This window comes from Ranitomeya imitator, chromosome 4 (genome assembly GCF_032444005.1).
Source record: "Ranitomeya imitator isolate aRanImi1 chromosome 4, aRanImi1.pri, whole genome shotgun sequence".
Lineage (NCBI taxonomy): Eukaryota > Metazoa > Chordata > Amphibia > Anura > Dendrobatidae > Ranitomeya > Ranitomeya imitator.
Genome location: NC_091285.1, coordinates 307,641,669 through 307,663,680, shown reverse-complemented (window position 1 = coordinate 307,663,680; position 22,012 = coordinate 307,641,669). Strand labels below are relative to the sequence as shown.

At 43.8% G+C, this 22,012-nt stretch overlaps 1 protein-coding gene across 4 annotated transcripts in view; it reads right to left on the bottom strand.

The window, feature by feature from the left end:
* MDFIC (MyoD family inhibitor domain containing) overlaps positions 1-22,012 on the bottom strand; it is a 198,338-nt gene that overhangs the window by 75,144 nt on the left and 101,182 nt on the right. For all 4 annotated transcript variants that reach the window (XM_069764833.1, XM_069764832.1, XM_069764835.1 and 1 more), the window contains exon 3: positions 21,146-21,271. In XM_069764833.1, the coding sequence (XP_069620934.1) occupies positions 21,146-21,271 (126 nt within the window). The remainder of the gene's footprint in view (positions 1-21,145; positions 21,272-22,012) is intronic.

Sequence of the window (22,012 nt, the reverse complement as noted above, 5' to 3'; positions counted from 1 at the left end):
AACATGAGCACGCCCAAAATACTCAGGAACACCTGAGCATGCTTGGAAATCTCGAGTAACGAGCACACTCGCTCATCACTAATTATTACGTACACCAACAATAGGCAATAAGTATATACTGGTGTAACTGGGAAATTGTACAGAATCTCGGCATTCACACAGTAAATACACAGCACAGCAGCAAGTCTGAGCAGGAACTAATGTCTCAAAGACCAAAGATTAAAAGAAAATAAATCCTCCCCCAGAAGTTGATTTGATGTTACAAGTGAAGCCATAAAAAAGCAAAAGTCAGCAACAGTTTATCGCCTAGCCCATAACCCCTTGTTTTCACAGACAATTTTTGCAAAACCATTTTTGTTTTTCACTTTTCTATTGTCGATTTCCAGGAACCATAATTTCCGTTTTTGAGGTTTTGATTTTTTTTGCAATTTATTTACGGAATGAGGTGGCTTCATTTTGGGGTACATATGACTTCACATGTTTTATTAACTCATTATAGGAAGGAATCTAAATAAAACAGTAATTCTACCACTGATTTATTTCAATTTGTCTTTTCTGTAGTAACATATGGATGCGAAACCTGGACCATATGGAAATAAGAGTGAAGAAGAATTGACGCCTTTGAAATGTGGTGCTTGAGAAGGATGTTATCAATACCATGGCTGGCAAGAAAAACAAAACAAATCAATTTCGGAACAAATCAAGCCAGACACTGGAAGCAAGGATCACCAAGATACGACTTGCCTACTTTGGACACATTCTATGAAGAGAGCAATTACTGGAGAAGGATATCATGGTTCGAAGAATGGAAGGAACAAGGAGATGAGGAAGACAAGCAATTTGGTGGATGGATACAATCAAGATAATGGTGGAGAAAACTATGGTAGACCTATCTAGGCTTGCACAAAGTCGATCTTCCTACAGATCAAACTGAAGGCCGTTTTATTTAAGGTTTTATTACTTTTCTACAATAAATTAACTCTTTCACAAAAAACATTTGTCTTAGGGTCGCCACATTCTGAAAGCAATACGTTTCACAATTTCCTATCAGTGGAGCTACAGGAGGGCTTATCTTTTGCGGGACAAGCTGTAGTTTTTAATTGTGTCATTTTGTGGTACATGTGACTTAGCATAATTTATTAATTCTTTGGAAGGTTAAAAAGACAAAAAAAAAAAAATCAGCAAAAAAAAAAATTATCAGTTCAATATTTTTATACTATATTTTTGCTTTTGCAGGGTTTTTGAGGTTTTGATTTTACAGATACTTTTGTTATTATTAAAACTGTAATTTTTTTTTATTTTAACTCCTTTTTTTTTTCATACACTTCATGCATACATCAGCTTCAATTCCCAGAAGGGTCTTGGACCTGAGATCCTTTGGTCACATTAACAGTTTCCCAACCGCCCACTGTAGATAAAGGTGGGCGCTCGCAGGGCTTTGAGCAGCACCGAAGTTTATCTATGGTCGGCGGTCTCGCAGCGCTCAGGACCCCCAATGGTCTTGCTATCGCTGTATTATGGAGAAGATCAGTAACTGACAGGTTAAATTAAGTCCAAATTATGTTAACCCTGTGCTGTTTTCTAGATTCCATAATCCTAGCATTTAGAAGATAGACGTGAGTGAAGCAGTGCTGTCCCTCTCACTCTGATTCCCCCACACCCCGTAATGAGATGTGACCACATCACAGAGGAGCCGAGGATTGTCCTGGCAGCCACAGGTCACGTGATGACCTCTGGATCTACCAGGTGTGGTGGTCAGCAGCTGAGTCTAACAGGCCATCTGCCAGTGTACAACTAACAGGTCTCATACAATTCAATACATAAGACAAGTGAAAAGAAAAATACAAATTGAAGTATCATATAGGGACTAAGTAAAAAAAAAAGTTGAAAAATAAAAGTAAAATTTTTTTTTAAATATATTTAAATATTAAACTAATAAATACGTATGTATTTATGCAACAACAAGAAAAAAATACACATATTTGGTATCGCTGTGCCCGAAACAGCCCGATCTATAAAAAAGTCAAACTAATTATATTTTACTGTGCGTGCCATAAAAAAAGGTAAAAAAAACTTTGCTTTTTCATTATACCGCCGAACAAAGACCAATAAAACGTGAATAAAAAGTCAAATGGAAATAAAAATAGTACCGATGAAAATGTCATATTGCCACCCAAAAAATAAGACACCCTGCCCAAACTGATGACAAGAACAGGCACCCTGACCAAACTGATGGCAAGAACAGGCACCCTAACCAAACTCTGATGGCAAGAACAGATACCCTGACCTAACAATGATGGTAAGAACAGAGACCCTGACCATACTGATGACAAGAAAAGGCACCCTGACCAAACTCATGGCATGAACAGGCACCCTGACCAAACTGATGGTAAGAACCGACACCCTGACCAAACTGATGGCAAGAGCAGGCACCCTGGCCAAACTCTGATGGCAAGAACAGACACCCTGACCAAACGGTGATGGTAAGAACAGGCACCCTGACCAAACGGTGATGGCAAGAACATGCAACCTGACCAAACTCTGATGGTAAGAAAAGAAACACTGACCAAACGCTGATGGTAAGAACAGACACCCTAAGGCCGGATTCAAACGTCAGTGGCTCCGGTACGTGAGGTGACAGTTTCCTCACGTACCGGAGCCACTGATACAAGTAGACACAGTGAAATCAATGCATCTGTGCAGATGTCATTGATTTTTTGTGGACCGTGTCTCCGTGTGCCAAACATGGAGACATGTCAGTGTTCGTGGGAGCGCACGGATTACACGGGCCCATTAAAGTCAATGGGTCCGTGTAAAACACATACCGCACACGGACGTTGTCCGTGTGCAGTCCGTGTGCCGTGCAGGAGACAGCGCTACATTAAGCGCTGTCCCCCCCACTGGTGCTGAAGCCACCATTCATATCTTCCCTGCAGCAGCGTTTGCTGTAGAGAAGATATGAATAATCGTGTGTAAAATCAAGATCCATGTCCCCAACCACCTCCCACCCCCAGTGCGCCCCCCCCGCTGTGATTAAAATACTCACCTGGCTCCCTCGCTGGCTGGCGCTGCTTCCTGTCCTGGCCGCACCTTCTACTGTATGAGCGGTCACGTGGGGCCGACCATTACAGTCATGAATATGCAGCTCCACCTCCCATAGGGGTGGAGCCGCATATTCATTACTGTAAATGAGCAGCCCCACGTGACCGCTCATTCAGTAGAAGGTTGTTATGGACCTGGTGGTTAGGAGCACCAGGAATGACCTGATGGTTAAACTCACACAGGACAAGCTCTGGGAAGTGGGAGCTCTGCTGACCGCAACCCCTAATCCTATCACACAACTAGAAATAGCCGTGGAGCGTACCTAACTCTGCCTAGACGCCTCTTCACAGCCTAAGAGCTAACTAGCCCTAGAGATAGAAAATAAAGCCTACCTTGCCTCAGAGAAATTCCCCAAAGGAAAAGGCAGCCCCCCACATATATTGACTGTGAGTTAAGATGAAAGTCACAAACACAGAAATGAAACAGGTTTCAGCAAAGGGAGGCCAGAATTACTAAACAGACTGAGGATAGGAAAGGTATCTTTGCGGTCAGCACAAAAAAACTACAAAAAGACCACGCAGAGTGTGCAAAAAGACCTCCGCACCGACTCACGGTGCGGAGGTGCCACTCTGCATCCCAGAGCTTCCAGCTAGCAAGGCAAAATCATGATAGCAAGCTGGACAAGAAAACAATGAACAAATAATTAACTAGCAGGGACTTAGCTTCTGCTGGAGTAGACAGGTCACCAGAAAGATCCAAGAGCGAACTGAACCAGTACAAGAACATTGACAGCTGGCATGGAGTAACGATCTGAGTGGAGTTAAATAGAGCAGCCAGCCAAAGCATAAACTACGTCACCTGTTGAAGGAACCTCAGAAGCAGCAGCTCCACTCACAGCCACCAGAGGGAGTCCATGGACAGAACTCGCCGAAGTACCATTCATGACCACAGGAGGGAGTTCGACAACAGAATTCACAACAGAAGGTGCGGCCAGGACAGGAAGCAGCGCCAGCCAGCGAGGGAGCCGGGTGAGTATTTTAATCACAGCGGGTGGGGGGGGGTTTGCACAGGGAGTGGGGGGGGGGATTTGCAAAGGGGGTGGGAGGGGGGTGGGCACATGGAGCTTTATTTTAAACACGATTATTCATATCTTCTCTACAGCAAACGATGCTGCAGGGAAGATATGAATCACGGCTTCAGCACCAGATGCAGGGGACAGCGCTGAACTTTAGCGCTGTCTCCTGCATGGTGCATGTGGTACCCAGTGGGCACAGGGGCGGCACACGTGTGTCACACTGATGTGCCACAGAAACGCACCGGCACACGGACACGGATAATTCCGGTACCGGAATTATCTGGACGTGTGAGACTGCCCTAACCAAACTGATGACAAGAACAGGCACCCTGACCAAACTCTGATGGTAAGAACGGAAAACTCTGACCGAACACTGATGGTAAGAACAGATGCACTGACCAATCTGTTGGCAAGAACCAACACACTAACAAGCGTCTCAGTTCTTCCCATGAGAGTTTGGTCAGTGTGTTGATTTTTACCATCAGAGTTTTATCAGTTTTTCTCAGATGTTAAACTGAACTGATGAAGGTTTATCAGGTCCAGCTTCTCCTATGAAACAGTCAGTGAAAAACATCAGTGAGTGAAAAAGAAATATGAAAAAAGCACACAAATAGCATCCAAGAGCAGTCAGATTTTTTTCACATACCCACATACTTGAATTTGCCGAGTTTGATCCAAGGCTAAAAAAAAAAAAAAAATCAGACATATCTCTGATTTTGAGCTGATGAATGGTCCACAAAAACACATGAGTGTGTGAACAACTCCCTAGACTGTAAAAGGTAAGTGCTTTCCATGAGACACATGGATAGAACCTGTGCGAGAAAAACTGATGTCTGAACAAGCCCTTAGTCTGAGCTGGACAATTGATTATGGAAACATAAAAAGAATCCTATCAGGTTTTATATGTAAACTAATGATGATTACAATTACACCATGTTTTAGAGAAATGTACTGTTGAATTGTTCTGCAAATGAGCCAGAAGTGCAGTGGGCGGGCACTGCACATACAGCACTACTGATGAGCACAAATCGTCTTCTGTCAGTGAGATGCAGGAACAGTGTGAATAGATAAGTAACGGCCATTCTAGAATTTTAACACCGCACCTTTTTTGTTTCATTTTCTAATTTTGGACAACCTTTATGGAATAGTGAAACTGCAGCCCTCCTGTAAAGGAGTCAATATTGGATGTTGTGATATGCAATTTGACATTCTTGTAAAAATGTAACATTCTAGCAGATGTGGAAAGAGTTTTGTACAGCTGGAAACATTCTAAGCACAAAATTAAATGGACCAATATCATATTGCACACAATCTGTAATGTACGTGCTGCAAAAAATAAACAAGATATTTTATTCAGGCATGAGAAAAGTAGAGAGGATGTTTTTAAGCCAAAATGCAATCCGTTTATTCCGAGAATGTGACAAGCTCAGAATTCCTTAGAAGCTTGCAGCTACAAGTTTCACAACATGGTAAATTAGGTTTGCACACGGTTTCATTAGAGGGAACCGGTCATTCAATTCATGCGCCAAACCACGGGGAGCATGAGCCAGATCCTTTCCGGTGTATCAGAGAAAACAACATCAAATAGCTGGCTGGGTACTATAGGGAGAGAACTGACTAGTCTAGCAGCGCTCCGACATGGCCTCTCCCCGTGCTGCTCATGCTGATTGACAGGTCTCTCCCACTTGTTTATACAGTAAGAGACCAGTCAATCACTGAGAAAACATACCTGGCTACCATCGTGCTGTGAGGCTCGGATTCATGCTGCCTGTGGTTTGGGCAGCATGAGTCATGCGACAAATTACCTTTATTGCGTGATGTTGCTCTATAGAGCCAGCGAGTACCTCAAATTCCAGTTTTATAGAGATTGTCTGCTTACATGCAGCATCTTCAAAGAAGTCATATTTCTTAAGCACACAATGTAGCCACAGGAATGTCATTACTCCTTTGAAACCGTTGTCAAACCCTTCATAAACAGTTTTGAGCTTTTGAGCTTCTGTTTTTCCCAGAGACCTAACATTTTTATTTTTCCATCTTTGTTTGCAGGAGGTGTACTAGTTTCGAATGACACCATTGACTTATTTTTTCATTGTTCGCCATGTGGTAAAAATTAACTGGTCATCCAATTCTCTAGGTTAGTACGATCACCGTGATTCCAAACATGAATATATATTATTTTATTCAAGGGGTAAAAAAAAAAAAAAAATGTAATTAATAGATTTTGAAAAAAAAATTGTGCGAGTTGTAATTTTGCCATTTTTATTGAAAACATTTTAGGGTACATTTTGATCGTGTTTTATTGGAATTTTTATGGAGGTGTGTGGCAACCTCCCAGCAACGGTACAGGTTAATTCTATATTTTCAGTAATTGGCATTTCCAGATCTGTTAAGTTCAAACATGTATTTCTATTAATTTCTTAATAACCACTTCATGACATGGGAAAAGCTGGTACATCAATGCTCGCTCCCGTTCTTTGATGTGGGCTGAAGAACGGAGCCCACATCTTTGCTGCAGATCATGGCTGTGTAATTTTGTCATCATTTGCCTCTAAGGCTATGTGCCCACGATCCGGAACTGGCAGCGCTCTGGACGCAGTGTATGTTCACCGAGTCCAAAGAGCTGCCGTCTATTGAACACAGGTGAATCCGCATGTGTTCACTGAACCATACGGATTCAAAATGTCCAATAAACTGTACGGGTGACATTTCTCTTGTGGAGACCATTGTATGTTCGTCTCCGCGGGTGAGCCTCGGGCATCTCTGGACGCATGGCAGGCATTGGATTTCTTGAAATCCTTTCCACTATGATGTAACATCTGCACAAGTATGCAGCGTCCAACCAGCAGCATTTACTGATCATTTGCACCTACCCTTCCAACCTTTAGTGGAGCGGCACTCTGCCTACAACTGTTAACCTGATAAATACAGCTGTGAATCTGTAACAGCGGCATTTATTGGGCACAACCTGTGGCGCATGCACTTCTACCCACCAGATGCGATTGCGGGTTGACAAAGGGATGTCATTACAGTAAAGAATGGTGTGGATAGCAGACCTTGATTTTTGCTATACACAGTAGTACTATGGTATTGCTGTGTAAAGTACATGCAGTAGGACGATTCAAGTCCCCAAAACAACTGAAAAATATGACAAAATCTGAAAACTTATATAAATACATTTGTTGTATCACTATGTCCATACAAATCAAATCTGTCAAAATGTTACATTAATAATCCGCTTGAATCTTTTTCTCATTGCAACATTTACCAAACTGCAAGCATTGCAGTTTTTCTGATGCTGAAACACCTGAAAAAAAATTCTATAACAACAAATCAAAACACTACCTCACAATGGTATAAATTTATCAAATGTATGCCCATGCAAATTATATCTAATACTTCTGATCAGATTATACAAAAATAAAAATTCAGACTTGCATATAGATAACTGCAGAAGTAGGCAGAGGTCAAATATAAAATCAAAATTTATTAATTATAATTAAAAATATCTATGGATTAAAAAACAGAGTGAACAGAAGGGGGAAATAAAGACACCATCACCCCAGGAAGAAGCAACTACGAAACGTGCGTTGGGGTGAGGGGGAAGCACCCTCTCGTTTCACTCCTAGCATTTCCAGCTCTAACCCTAGGTATTGCACCTGATAATTTCATGTTCATCTGCATGTTTTTTACTTGCTGTTAGGGTACGTGCATTCTCATTGTTTACTTGCCACTAGTGCATGTATATTTTGATATCTGATATTTGATACCATGCCTTTCCTTTCTTTGCAGACTTACCTTATTAGACAATTGCTGTCAATTCTGCAATTTTGGTGTATCCTAAATACTGTATGATCTGCATTTGCACTTTTGTATCGGTCATTTATATTTTCCGTTACATACTATTGGTCTTCAGCTGCCTGGGATATTTTTTGCCCCCTTTTTTCTGCAGACCTATTAATGAGATATATATAATAGGCATATTGCTACTTACCTAACATTTATTTAATTTACCTTATTCGCCTTCTTACTACACTGTATATATGCGATCTTATTAGATTCTTTGTAATGTATTATTTGGTCCGGCATATCAATTGTTACTGCAAGGAGTATTTTTATATCAGTTGAAGCACTCATAGATCATATTTATACCTTTTTGATGGTGTCTTTATTTCCCCCTTCTGGGCATTCGGTTTTTAATCCATATGTATTTTTAATTATAATTAATAAAATTTTATTTTATATTTGACCTCTGCTAACTTCTTCGGCTATTTATTTATAAGTCCGAATTTTGTGCATAATATACGGTACTCAAAATTGTATCAGTAAAACTATCAGCCCATGGCACCAAAAATAAGCCCTCACACAGCCCCATCGACTGAAAAATTGAATTACTGCTTAAGTAAAAGGACAACTTTGTGTGTCTAGTGTTACCGTAGCTGTACTGACCTGGAAAATCATATTGCCAGGTAATTTTTACCTTATAACGAACATGATGTTTCTTCACTTCATCTTCAATCCTCAAAATTAAAGTTGCACTACTACAAAAGAAAAGTTGTGATATTCTAGGAATCACAGGATCGAGAGACATGATATTATGTTACTGATATGTAAACGATGACATAATATCCAAACATTTTGATTTATACAATATTGAGTATGAGCCCCATGCGGAGAAATACACATACTTACATGCCTTGACATGCTATAAACTAGATTAATGGTTGTATTAGGCTGGGTTCCCATTGCGTTAATGGGAACGCGCTAACGGACAGCGTTGCACGGCGAAATTAACGCCGTGCAACGCGTCCGTTAGTGCGCCCATTCACGGCAATGGGTACGCGCAGCACTAGCGCGTGCCATGTTCGGCACGCGCTAGCGATGCGCCGGTGGTTTGTGGCGCGCCGCGGACGCTGCTTGCAGCATCCGAGGCGCGCCCGCGGTCCGTTCCCCGCTCTCGCAGATCAGGGATCTGCAAGAGCGGGGACGTTACCGCAACCCCGGAACGCGGCCCCTGTAAAAACATTGCGTTAGCGCAATCTGCTAGCGCTAAACGGATTGCACTAACGCAATGTGACCCTAGCCTAAGGAATGTACACTTGGGCATGCAAATTGTCAAACTTCCACCAGTCACGGTGTCTTCGGGAAACAGCGAGTGACAGCTCTATAGAATCAGGGGCATGTTAGGCTGTCAGAATTCTGAGTGACAGCTCAGTTGCCCAATTTGGCCGGGCCTGCTGGTTTTCCTCCAGGTGTCACCCGTTCAAGGTGATTACCTGGCTATTTAGCTGACTGACAATGTTCAGACCATTGCCAGTTGTAGCTTTGCTTGGTGTAGTGTGTGTGTCTTGAGCTTAGAGTTCTGCTATTCTGATCTTTGTTGCCTGACTTTTGACTATTGTCTTGTTTTACCCCTTTGCCTTTAACATTTGCTGCCTGACTTCAGACTTTACCTTCTAACCATTATTTTGCCTTACCCTTTTACCTTTGATGTGCTCTCCTGGTATCTGACCCCAGACTCCTTGACTTCCTTGTCTCATGGCTTGCGGGCAAGTCTTGACTCCGTGTCACACAAATAATCAAGATTCACTGCTGGGAGCTCCTTTTGCAATTTCTGATTAATTACAACTAGAATGTCCTCAATTGGAGACAAGTCCGAAGACACTGCAGGACATGTTTAGGTCATGTAGGCTACTCACAGTAGCATGAGCAACATTCAGCCTAGCGTTCTGAAAAACTGCTCCTGGGACACCTTGGAGAAATGGCAGCATCAATGGTTACACCAACAAATCAATATATTACTGATATATTAGTGTACCTGTAAAATAGACTAAAAGCGGCCACCTAGAGTACATTATTCCATCGCACACCCAGAAATAAGATCCCGGGAGTAGGACTGGTGTGAAGGCTTCTTAAAGGAAACCTGTCACCCCCAAAATCGATGATGAGCTAAGCCCACCAGCACCAGGGGCTTATCTACAGCATTCTGGAATGCTTCTCAGGAAGAGTATTGCGGCATGAAAGTCTCCTCATCTCAGCATGCTTGACATTTCACTCTCCGCAAGGAGAAATTACAACCCTTTGGATCCCGGTCAGATGCCTCTCACATAGCCAAATCAGATTTCACACTTTGCACTGATGAGGGTTAGAACCTCCCATGTCTGAAAATTGAGATTCTGGTTTTGGCTTTTATCCCAAGTCATGTAACAAGGCTCATTGAAGGGAACCTGTCACCTGAATTTGGTGGGACTGGTTTTGGGTCATATGGGCGGAGTTTTCGGGTGTTTGATTCACCGTTTCCTTACTCTCTGGCTGCATGCTGGCCGAAATATTGGATTGAAGTTCATTCTCTGTCCTCCGCAGTACACGCCTGCGTAAGGCAAGATTGCCAGCGGGTAAGGAAAGGGTGAATCAAACACCCGAAAACTCCGCCCATATGACCTAAAACCAGTCCCGCCAAACTCAGGTGACAGGTTCCCTTTAAAGTGTCGATATTGACTTCTAGGATAGCTACTTTCTATAGTTAGCTTTAGAGTTCTAGTCCTCTTCCTCTCTGAACTGACAATTTGAAAATTTCGTAGTTTATATTTTACGCATTTCATGGTTTCATGCTTGCACAGAGCCCTTTTTAAAAAAAACTAACTACATGGCACAGTCAGTATAACAGTGGGAGGGTTTTTTTTTTTTTTTTTTTTTAATATAATAACCCCCTGTACTTGTTGTACTGACTGTGCTGTGTAGTTTGTTTTCAAAAAAAGGCTTGTTGCATGAATGAAACACATAAAAATAAACTCCGAAATTGCTATTTGACTCTGGAACGGCTTCCTTCATACAGAAGTGATGTCTACTTAGAAACGTCAATCTCCTTTTTCTACTAGTCTGCAGTATATACGGTAATAGATGAATCATGGGTCTGCATCATGACAGCCTTTGAGAGCAGTAGTGTGAGGTCACGAGGAGGCCTTTACAAGGTAACCACACTGTTCCTACTTCCAGAATTAGTGAGAGGAGTGGCATAATGTAAATCAGATCCCTCTAGTTATCATTCCAGGTACACAAAGTGTTATATTTACTTTGTCATGGAATCAGTAGTACGGCCTTTTCTCCAAAGTGTTCCAAGAGCGGATTTCAATAGGTGAACGCCAGGCTGCATGTTGCTTGTGCTACTATGAGCAGTCTACGTGACCTAAACATGCTACCATGACTTGCCGTATGTCTGGGCAAGTCTCCCATTTCACACATCTGGGACGCAGATACTCAGCAATTACCAAGGAAGCTCCCAGCAGCAGATCTTGGGATTTGCATGCCCAAGTGCATTCAGCATGGCAGAATATTCCTTAGACAACCATTAATAATCTAACTGATGATATGCCAAAACAGTTAAAAGCATGTATTAATGCACATGGGGCTCATACTCCATATTGATTCAAACCGAGATATTTTCAAAATGTGTTTTTCATTTTTCATCATTTATACATCACAAACATGTCTATTGACCCTGTGATTTTCATTATATTGCACGACTTTTCCTTTTTGGTGCTGCAATTTCAATGTTTTAGAATGAATAAATATGGAATGAATAACCTGCAAAATGAATATATTACACTATATAGTTAATATGATGCTCTACTATGACGCCCACCCACAGGCCGGGCTTCACAAAAGGATTAGGATGGGAGACAAAGGGGCCTTAAAGGGAAGGTACCGCGTTTGTAGATCATTAATTAATCAATGTAATGTAGCATAACATGCTGTTATAACCCAGATTTGAATGCATGTAAAACAGATTTCGTGTGATATATGAGTAGAAAGAATGCACTGGGGGCTGACATCTTGGTTTTGCAGCAGTAGCACGTCACTATCAGTGTCAGATTACGGCACCCCATGGACATAGGAGATAATAGACCGGCTCGGACCCTATCTGTAACATTGCAGCAGCATTAGCAGTGAGCTGGGCACGCCTCTGTGGGATGCACAACTCACTGCTGTAGGTGTGACTAGCTGCCATTTTATTAGAGCCCTGTGCTATCTGCCGAGCTCCACTTACTCTCTATCACAGGAGAGAAGAAGCCCTCACTTCTCCTCTGTACTCCAGGCACTGCAGGTTCTGGGCAGACATCTTCTGCTCTCACACTCTGCCGTGTGTTTCTCCTGCTCTGTCTCCGCCTCCCCACTTGCACAGAGTCCCAGTGATCTCCGGTAAACTGCACTCTCCCCCTGTGTCGCTCTCCCTCTCTGTGCGGCGTAGGGGGGTCTCTGTGCGGCGTGGGGGGTCTCTGTGCGGCGTGGGGGGATCTCTGTGCGGCGTGGGGGGATCTCTGTGCGGCGTGGGGGGGTCTCTGTGCGGCGTGGGGGGGTCTCTGTGCGGAGTGGGGGGGTCTCTGTGCGGAGTGGGGGGGTCTCTGTGCGGCGTGGGGGGTCTGTGCGGCGTGGGGGGGTCTCTGTGCGGCGTGGGGGGGGTCTCTGCGGCGTGGGGGGGTCTCTGTGCGGCGTGGGGGGGTCTCTATGCGGCGTGGGGGGGTCTCTGTGCGGCGTGGGGGATCTCTCTTCTCTGTGCGGCGTGGGGGGATCTCTCTTCTCTGTGCGGCGTGGGGGGGTCTCTGTGCGGCGTGGGGGGTCTCTGTGCGGCGTGGGGGGGTCTCTGTGCGGAGTGGGGGGGTCTCTGTGCGGAGTGGGGGGGTCTCTGTGCGGAGTGGGGGGGTCTCTGTGCGGCGTGGGGGGGGGTCTCTGTGCGTGTATGCAAGCATCGTCCGATGGGACTACAAGTCCCATCGGACGATGCCTGCTACAATGACAGTGATTGACACATTAGCCAATTATGGGACAGTAATAGTCCCATCATCCGGCTAATGTGTTGAATGAAAAAAAAAAATACTCCATACATACATGCTACATACAGTTAGGGCCAGAAATATTTGGACATTGACACAAGTTTTGTTATTTTAGCTGTTTACAAAAACATGTTCAGAAATACAATTATATATATAATATGGGCTGAAAGTGCACACTCCCAGCTGCAATATGATAGTTTCCACATCCAAATCGGAGAAAGGGTTTAGGAATCATAGCTCTGTAATGCATAGTGTCCTCTTTTTCAAGGGACCAAAAGTAATTGGACAATGGACTCTAAGGGCTGCAATTAACCCTGAAGGCGTCTCCCTCGTTAACCTGTAATCAATGAAGTAGTTAAAAGGTCAGGGGTGGATTCCAGGTGTGTGGTTTTGCATTTGGAAGCTGTTGCTGTGAGCAGACAACATGCGGTCAAAGGAACTCTCAATTAAGGTGAAGCAGAACATCCTGAGGCTGAAAAAAAAGAAAAAATCCATCAGAGAGATAGCAGACATGCTTGGAGTAGCAAAATCAACAGTTGAGTACATTCTGAGAAAAAAGGAATTGACTGGTGAGCTTGGGAACTCAAAAAGGCCTGGGCGTCCACGGATGACAACAGTGGTGGATGATCGCCGCATACTTAATTTAGTGAAGAAGAACCCGTTCACAACATCAACTGAAGTCCAGAACACTCTCAGTGAAGTAGGTGTATCTGTCTCTAAGTCAACAGTAAAGAGAAGACTCCATGACAGTAAATACAAAGGGTTCACATCTAGATGCAAACCATTCATCAATACCAAAAATAGACAGGCCAGAGTTAAATTTGCAGAAAAACACCTCAAGAAGCCAGCTCAGTTCTGGAAAAGTATTCTATGGACAGATGAGACAAAGATCAACCTGTACCAGAATGATGGGAAGAAAAAAGTTTGGAGAAGAAAGGGAACGGCACATGATCCAAGGCACACCACATCCTCTGTAAAACATGGTGGAGGCAACGTGATGGCATGGGCATGCATGGCTTTCAATGGCACTGGGTCACTTGTGTTTATTGATGACATAAGAGCAGACTAGAGTAGCCGGATGAATTCTGAAGTGTACCGGGATATACTTTCAGCCCAGATTCAGCCAAATGCTGCAAAGTTGATTGGACGGCGCTTCATAGTACAGATGGACAATGACCCCAAGCATACAGCCAAAGCTACCCAGGAGTTCATGAGTGCCAAAAAGTGGAACATTCTGCAATGGCCAAGTCAATCTCCAGATCTAAACCCAATTGAGCATGCATTTCACTTGCTCAAATCCAGACTTAAGACGGAAAGACCCACAAACAAGCAAGACCTGAAGGCTGCGGCTGTAAAGGCCTGGCAAAGCATTAAGAAGGAGGAAACCCAGCGTTTGGTGATGTCCATGGGTTCCAGACTTAAGGCAGTGATTGCCTCCAAAGGATTTGCAACAAAATATTGAATATAAAAATATTTTGTTTGGGTTATGTTTATTTGTCCAATTACTTTTGACCTCCTAAAATGTGGAGTGTTTGTAAAGAAATGTGTACAATTCCTACATTTTCTATCAGATATTTTTGTTCAACCCTTCAAATTAAACGTTACAATCTGCACTTGAATTCTGTTGTAGAGGTTTCATTTCAAATCCAATGTGGTGGCATGCAGAGCCCAACTCGTGAAAATTGTGTCACTGTCCAAATATTTCTGGCCCTAACTGTACATGCTACATACATGCTACATACAATACAGTCATACATTACATACATATAGACATACAGTACATTAAACATAGATTTCATACTCACCATTACTTGTCACTTTGTTCCCCGAAGTCAGTGTCATCTGTAAAAAAAATATGAAAAAAACAAACAACCAATATACTCCCTGTCCGCAGAAATCCACGAGTGTCCCACGACGATCTCCCGTGGAGAGCAGCAGCATCAGATAATGCGACTGCTCTCTAGGGGCTCCAGGAACACAATGACAGCAGGAAGGTATCCTTCCACCACTGTATTCCTCCGCCACTGTAAAAAAAAAAGTCCCTAGTCTCACTTTATGCCATTGCTGTATGAGAAATTTTCCCAGGCAGCAATTGCCATAAAGTGAGACCTTGTCCTAAGGTAACCTCTAAGTGATACACTGTAGGAGCCATTGTCTCCTGTCAGTGTGTCACTGAGGGTCCTATAGAGCAGTGACATCACCCGATGTCACTGTTCTATAGGGGAGATCGTCGTGGGACACTCGATATTAATTGGACTACGGCGGATAGGTAGTATACGGTTTATTATTTTACGTTTTTTGCAGGCGCTGAAGTATGGTGAAATGAAGAATATTAAAATACTTTTTTCCTAATGTGTGCGTGTTTTTTTTAACCCTTTCTTACTATTGGATTAATAACGGATAGGCGTCTTATTGACTCCTCTCCGTTATTAACACGGCTTAATGTCACCTTACAATAGCAAGGTGACATTAACCCTTCATTACCCCATATCCCACCGCTACACGGGAGTGGGAAGAGAGGGGCTAAGTGCCGGAATTGGCGCATCTTACAGATGCGCCATTTCTGGGGCGGCTGCGGACTGGTATTTGTAGCCTGGGGGGGGGGGGGGGCAATATTCATGGCCCCTCTCTAGGCTATGAATATCAGCCTGCAGCTGTCTGCGTAGCATTTCTGGCTATAAAATATAGGGGGACCCACGCAATTTTTTTTGGGGGGGTCCCCCTATTTTAATATCCAGTAAAGGCTACGCAGACAGCTGCGGGCTGGTATTCATAGCAGGCTACAGATATTGGCCCCGGCCGTCGGCTTTCCCCCTCTGGCGCAGAAAATTGCACGGGCGCCCACGTGGTTTTTTTTGTTTTTTTTTTTAATTCAACCCTCATAAAGGCCTCTTTCACACTTGCGTCGGTACGAGTCCGTCGCTATGCGTCGGGCCGACGTACCGACGCACGTTGTGAAATTTGTGCCCGACGTGGGCAGCGGATGCAGTTTTTCAACACATCCACTGCCCATTCTGAAGTCTGGAAGGAGGGGGCGGAGTTTTTGCACTTGAACGTTTTTTCGTGCCGACGGTCCGCCAAATCACGACGGATCCGTTGCACGACGGACGCGACCACGCGACGTGTGGCCATCCGTCACGATCTGTCGCTAATACAAGTTTATGGGAAAAAAAACGCATCCTGCGAGCACATTTGCAGAATCCGTTTTTTTCCGCCAGATCCGTTTTTTCCACCGGATCCATTTTTTTCCGCCGGATCCGTTTTTTTCACCGGATCCATTTTTTCCCGCCGGATCTGTTTTTTTCCGCCGGATCTGTTTTTTTCCGCCGAATATGTTTTTTCCCGCCGGATCCGTTGTTTTCCACAATTTCCTTTTTTTTCTGCCAGATCAGGTTTTTTTTCCATCGGATCCTTTTTTCCCGCCGGACGGAAAACACATACAGAGGAACGGTTGAATCGCGATCTCACCCGCCGCTATTGCGGGCACATGTCAGTCATGTTTTTTTTTATTGACAGATTGGGCGATTCTGAACGCGGCGATACTAAATACGTGTAGGTTTGATTTTTTTATTGTTTTATTTTTGATGGGGCAAAAGGGGGGCGATTCAAACTTTAATTTTTTTTTTTCATATTTTTAAAAACATTTTTTTTTACATTTGCCATGCTTCAATAGCCTCCATGGGAAAGTAGAAGCTGGCACAACTCGATCGGCTCAGCTACATAGCAGCGATCATCAGATTGCTGCTCCGTAACTGAATTACAGGCTTGCTATGAGCGCCGACCACAGGGTGGCGCTCACAGCAGGCCGGCATCAGTAACTATAGAGGTCTCAAGGACCTGTATGGTTACCATCCTGACGCATCGCCAACCCCTGATCATGTGACGGGGGTGGACGATGCGCTAATTTCTGGCCGCGCGGCTGGAAGCGGTAGTTAAATGCCGCTGTCAGCATTTGACAGCGGCATTTAACAGGTTAATAGCGGCGGGTGAATTGCGATTTCACCTGCCGCTATTGCGCGCACATGTCAGCTGTACAAAACAGCCGACATGTTGTGACTTTGATGTGGGCTCAGCGCCGGAGCCCACATCAAAGGAGGAGACGACATGCGCAGAACATGTTGCGTTTTTTACTGCGATGCGTTTTTCCCCCCGAAAAAACGCAACATATGCACAAAAAATGCAGAATGCATTATAAATGATGTATGCATTTTTTAATTGTTTTTATCACATTTTTATAGCGAACAAACGCAAAAAAATGCTAAAAATCCGGAACGTGTGCACACAGCCTCAAGGTGTATCTCCCCATCACACTCCTTATGTGTCTCACTCATCATACTTCACGTCTCTTTCTCTCCTATCAGTCACTCTTAGGCCGGGGACACACACAACGTATAAAAAAACGGTCCGTTTTTGACGGACGAGAATCGCACATATGTTACCAAAACAGTGATCCGTGTGCAGTTCGAGGATGCGATTTTCTCGCATCCAATGATCCGTTTGGCATCCGTGTGACATCCGTATGGTGAGATTTTCTCACACACTTGCAAAATGAGCAAATAATGGCTGAGCCTTTCCTGTCACCTGCCCAATGCCTGAGAATTTCTCGCAAGTCACACTGATGGTCCCTGTGCTGTGCTATTTTTTCTCACCCCCATAGACTTTCATTGGCGATTCTTGGCCGAGATACGCTGACAATCACAGCATGCTGCGATTTCACTCGGATCCTGAATACGGCCGAGAAAATATCGGATGATGGGAGCTGCCCCATAGATTAACATTGGGACGAGCGCTATGCGTTTTTTTATCGCATTGCACTCTTCCGTATAATGGTCTAGTGTGACCCCGGCCTTAGCCATACAATGCATCTCTCCCCTCCCTCCATAATGCCTGGCTATTCACTGCAGAGCTGGAGCTCCCAGACAGCTCCCAATGCTGCTCCATGCACACCACATGTCTTCACTCTTCTTGGGTCCAGATTCTGCTGAGCCCACTGTGTTCTGCTCCTCTGTAAACAAGCTGTGCCTCTGATGCAGTAACTGCTGGTGATAGTAGATCACAGGGCAGTCACACACAAAATGGCGCTGCCCTGTGATGCTGCTCTTCATTCTTACTGTTGGGGCAGTAACTGCTGACATCACCATTTCCCTCCCCTTTTGGGTGGTCTAATATCCCTGGGGCAGAGCTGCTAAATCTTACTATAGCTGCTTGAGGTCTAAAACGGAAAATGCTCCCCCTAGTGGTAAATATGTATATTTGTAGAAAAATATATAATCTTTTTCATATAGAAATGTTTGCAAACAGTGCAAACATTGCATTAATACATTTTAATTACTATTTTAAGCTTAATTCCACAAAAAAACAAAATACAAGAAAACTGGTGGCACCTTCCCTTTAAGCTGGCTGCCATGACAATCCATCGGCACCCCACAATCACACCAGCTAGATGCCACTATCAGTCGCTGCTGTTATAGGGACATGCTGGCTAAATAAAGCATATCCTGATCCCTCTCCAAACATTATCAAATGTCAGAAAGGGGTTCAAGTTTTGTTCTCACTTCCTGTCAAAGTACAAAACTAGCTTCTGTAACTGGATATGCAAAATTTGGAATTGCCCCAGCCTTTTCACTAGAGGCTCACCAGTCTGGCATGAGTCAAACACAGATGGGAGTTGGTAAAAAGTAATGGCTATGCACAAACACTGAAGCTTTTAAACTGCTTCTTGGATTAAGAGAAATAAGGAGAAAGTATTGAGAACCTAAGCATGTGATGCCATCTGCAAAAAAGCCAATAAAAGTTTTTAAGCTTTATAAAACATACGTAATATACAAAAGCACAGAAGAGCCAGAGGAGTTTATATGAGGCTGGTGCCAATTCAACGCCACATTTACAGTATGATTGGATTCAATACAAGTACACCATGTATACTAAATACTAAACCAAGAAATGCTTGCTTCTGAAGCGAAAAGCGTTTTATAGGGGACAAAAATCCTGTTCCAATCAACTTAACGCCACATTCACACGTTCAGTATTTTACATCAGTATGTGGAAGCCAAAACCAGGAGGGGAACAATCAGAGGAAAAGTATAATAGTAACATGTCACCACTTCTGTATTTATCACCCACTCCTGGTTTTGGCTTACAAATATTGATCAAATACTCAATGTGTGCACGTGCACGTAGCGCTGGCAGATCAAAGCGGGGTTGGGGATGGGGCTGAGCAGAAAGAATTTAGGAGAGACATTCTGCATCAAGTTACATTAACACAAGACACATGATTGTGAAAATAATTATAATAGTCATAGCGGATTTCCCTGGAAACATAGTTCTCTATATTTATTGTAATATAGGAAATGATAGTGTGGCGCCCCTGAGGGTCCAATCGCCACAGAGGTACTGCACCTCAGCCAGAGGTGTGGTACTCTGCTCTCGGGTAAGGAAGGGACACTACCCAGTACCCACACAGTAGCATCCAACACTAGACCTCTATAGGCCTGAAGGAAACTAGGTAGAGGGTATGGGTGGAGAGAGTGGAGTTGTCATGGAAACAGGAGGGAGAACTTAGTTAGAGAGTTAGACAGTTGGAGCTGGGGACTTGAGCAGTGAGGAGCTCATCCCAGCATCATAGAACAGAGAGAGAGAACAAGGAGAACAGAGAGAAGTTCCAGAGAGTGAGAGAGGAAGAAGGGGTCCTAGGGGGAACGGGTAGTGAGCAATCCACCTGTGGGGCCCGAATCCACAGCAACCGTAGTTGGGTGGAGGGACCAGGTCGCAGTGGGAGAACCGGTCTCCAGACAAGTGGAGAACTACAAGGCTCTGATAGCAAGCCGTAGGCTGTGGTAACTGTGCCGCAGCCACAACCTCAAACATTCCTCGAAAAGGTGGCCACATAGGATCTAGGGGATCAGGAGTACGTCATCCGACAAGGTCCAAGGCTGCTGGCTTGGGACACTGTGTGTGAAGGCACAGGGAAGGAGAGGCAGGAGCCAGTGCAATTAGATGGCCAAGAAAGGTACATAAGAAGGGGGTCCTGGTAAAGTGTACCCCAAATTACCCGAGAGCTGGCTGGACCACAAACCCGGAGGACATAGCATCTGGCTGGGGACTTCCTATAAGAACTGCACCCTGCTGTGTCCTCTGAATTATTCCTGCGCCACTTGCCCTGCACTATGACCGCCACCATCACATTTAACACCATAACTGCCCTGGGGTCTAGCTCTACCCGTGGAGAGCTGTACCAACTCTGCTGCGTCACCAACTGCCCCAGTGGACCTGAACCGCAGCGTCGGCCATCCATTGCCGAACACAACGGGTGGCGTCACAAACAATCTCCCCATAAACTTTATTACCCTTTAATTTCATTTGACTTTTATTGGACGCCCAGGGCCACGGACAGGGTCACTGATGCCATGACCAACCCCCTTGAGAACCTTCGGACTTGTCCCGAGTACCCCACGGCCCTGGCGAGCGCTCCAATAGGATTAAAGAGAAGTGGAAATTTCACACATTTATTTATATAATTTATTTTCTTTTGGTATATTCAGTCACACTCAAGAATACGGTATTTAAAAAAAATAAATAAATAATAATCGGCCATTTAAAGAAGTGCCCAATCATAATTTCTTGAATTATGGTCAATGACCCTAGGCTTACGTTTGTTATATTACACTCCCCTGTTCCAGCGCTGTCTCTGCTTCTGGTGTGCTATTGTCTGCAGCGCTAACGTCAAGCTGACAGTGGTGCAGCCGATAAGTTTAGCCTTAGCTGACATGACGTCAGAGCTGCAGACAATAAAAGACATAGGGAGCAGCTGTGGAGACCAAGCACTGGACCAGGACACAGTGGCTAAAGTAAAATTAGCTTTGTCCAATGAAAACTGCAGTAGGAGACGGGTTTTCCGAAACTGAAAAACTCATCTACCGTAATTCAAGATCTTAATATGCTAGCAAAACCCTTTACAGACTGCAGTTCACATCACTACCATAGACTATTACAGCATATACATCATGTGAAAGACTTTTTCAAAAGCCGAGTTACACACCACAAGACTGAGGACATACATTGGACAAAGTGGAAAGGTAGGGATTATTATTATTATAATTATACATGGACACAAAGATTATTATTATGTGTACCTTTGGGTGCACGCACAAGACATTCTAGATACTGTCTTATAACAACACACAAATAGTAATATACTTACTGTTAACAATGACATCTGCCTTATTTGCCAAAATAGGACAATCTTCTAAATCTGTTTGTACGCCTTTGTTGAAATACTGACTCTGACTTGTGGTTTCCACATCCATTCTGTTCTCTTCACATTTTTCTAAAACAGAAAGTGACCAATAAAGTCAAATTAGAGATATGATCACTGATATGATCACTGATATGTTAAATTATAGACCAAAATGTATTGAATGCAGTGAAGTGTATACTATTACCACAAATCGATCTCAGACTTGTCCTGTGGCAGATTCCTGCATGAAGCATCAGTACAGGAGCCTGACCTGAAGGCTCTGCCTGTACATGGGATCTACTCAGTAATCTACTGGCACACATGTAACATTACTGCATTATGTCACTAGGCAGAGATACAGCTTTGTCATTCTAGGTTTTCAGGACCGCTTTCTCTGTACACCGAAGGACTTTCTTTGTACCCCTCCCCTAAGTAGAGTCCTGCCACAGAGTTGATTGCGGTGTATTTTTATTTTCATGGTGTCATTTTTGTCAGGAAAGTGACTCATCAGCAGTTTTGTTGTATTTCTACTACAATCACGTGAAACATTTGACTCATTTTCTAACTTCTAAAACCATTCCGGTAATGATTTAGTGTGTCATAGCAACAGGGATGAATAATTACACATTCAGTTAATAACTAATGAATGCAGATCAGTTTTCACTTTGACATTAGACAGTATTTCTCTAATGATCCGCCTATTTATATCCACTGTGACTTCAAGTGTCTGAGCTCCGGCACACACTGACGAGTCCTAGCAGTATACATTAGACCCCGCCATTGCCCTAAGAGCCTATACACTCCCTGCCTTGTCCCTGAAGCCCCTGCAAT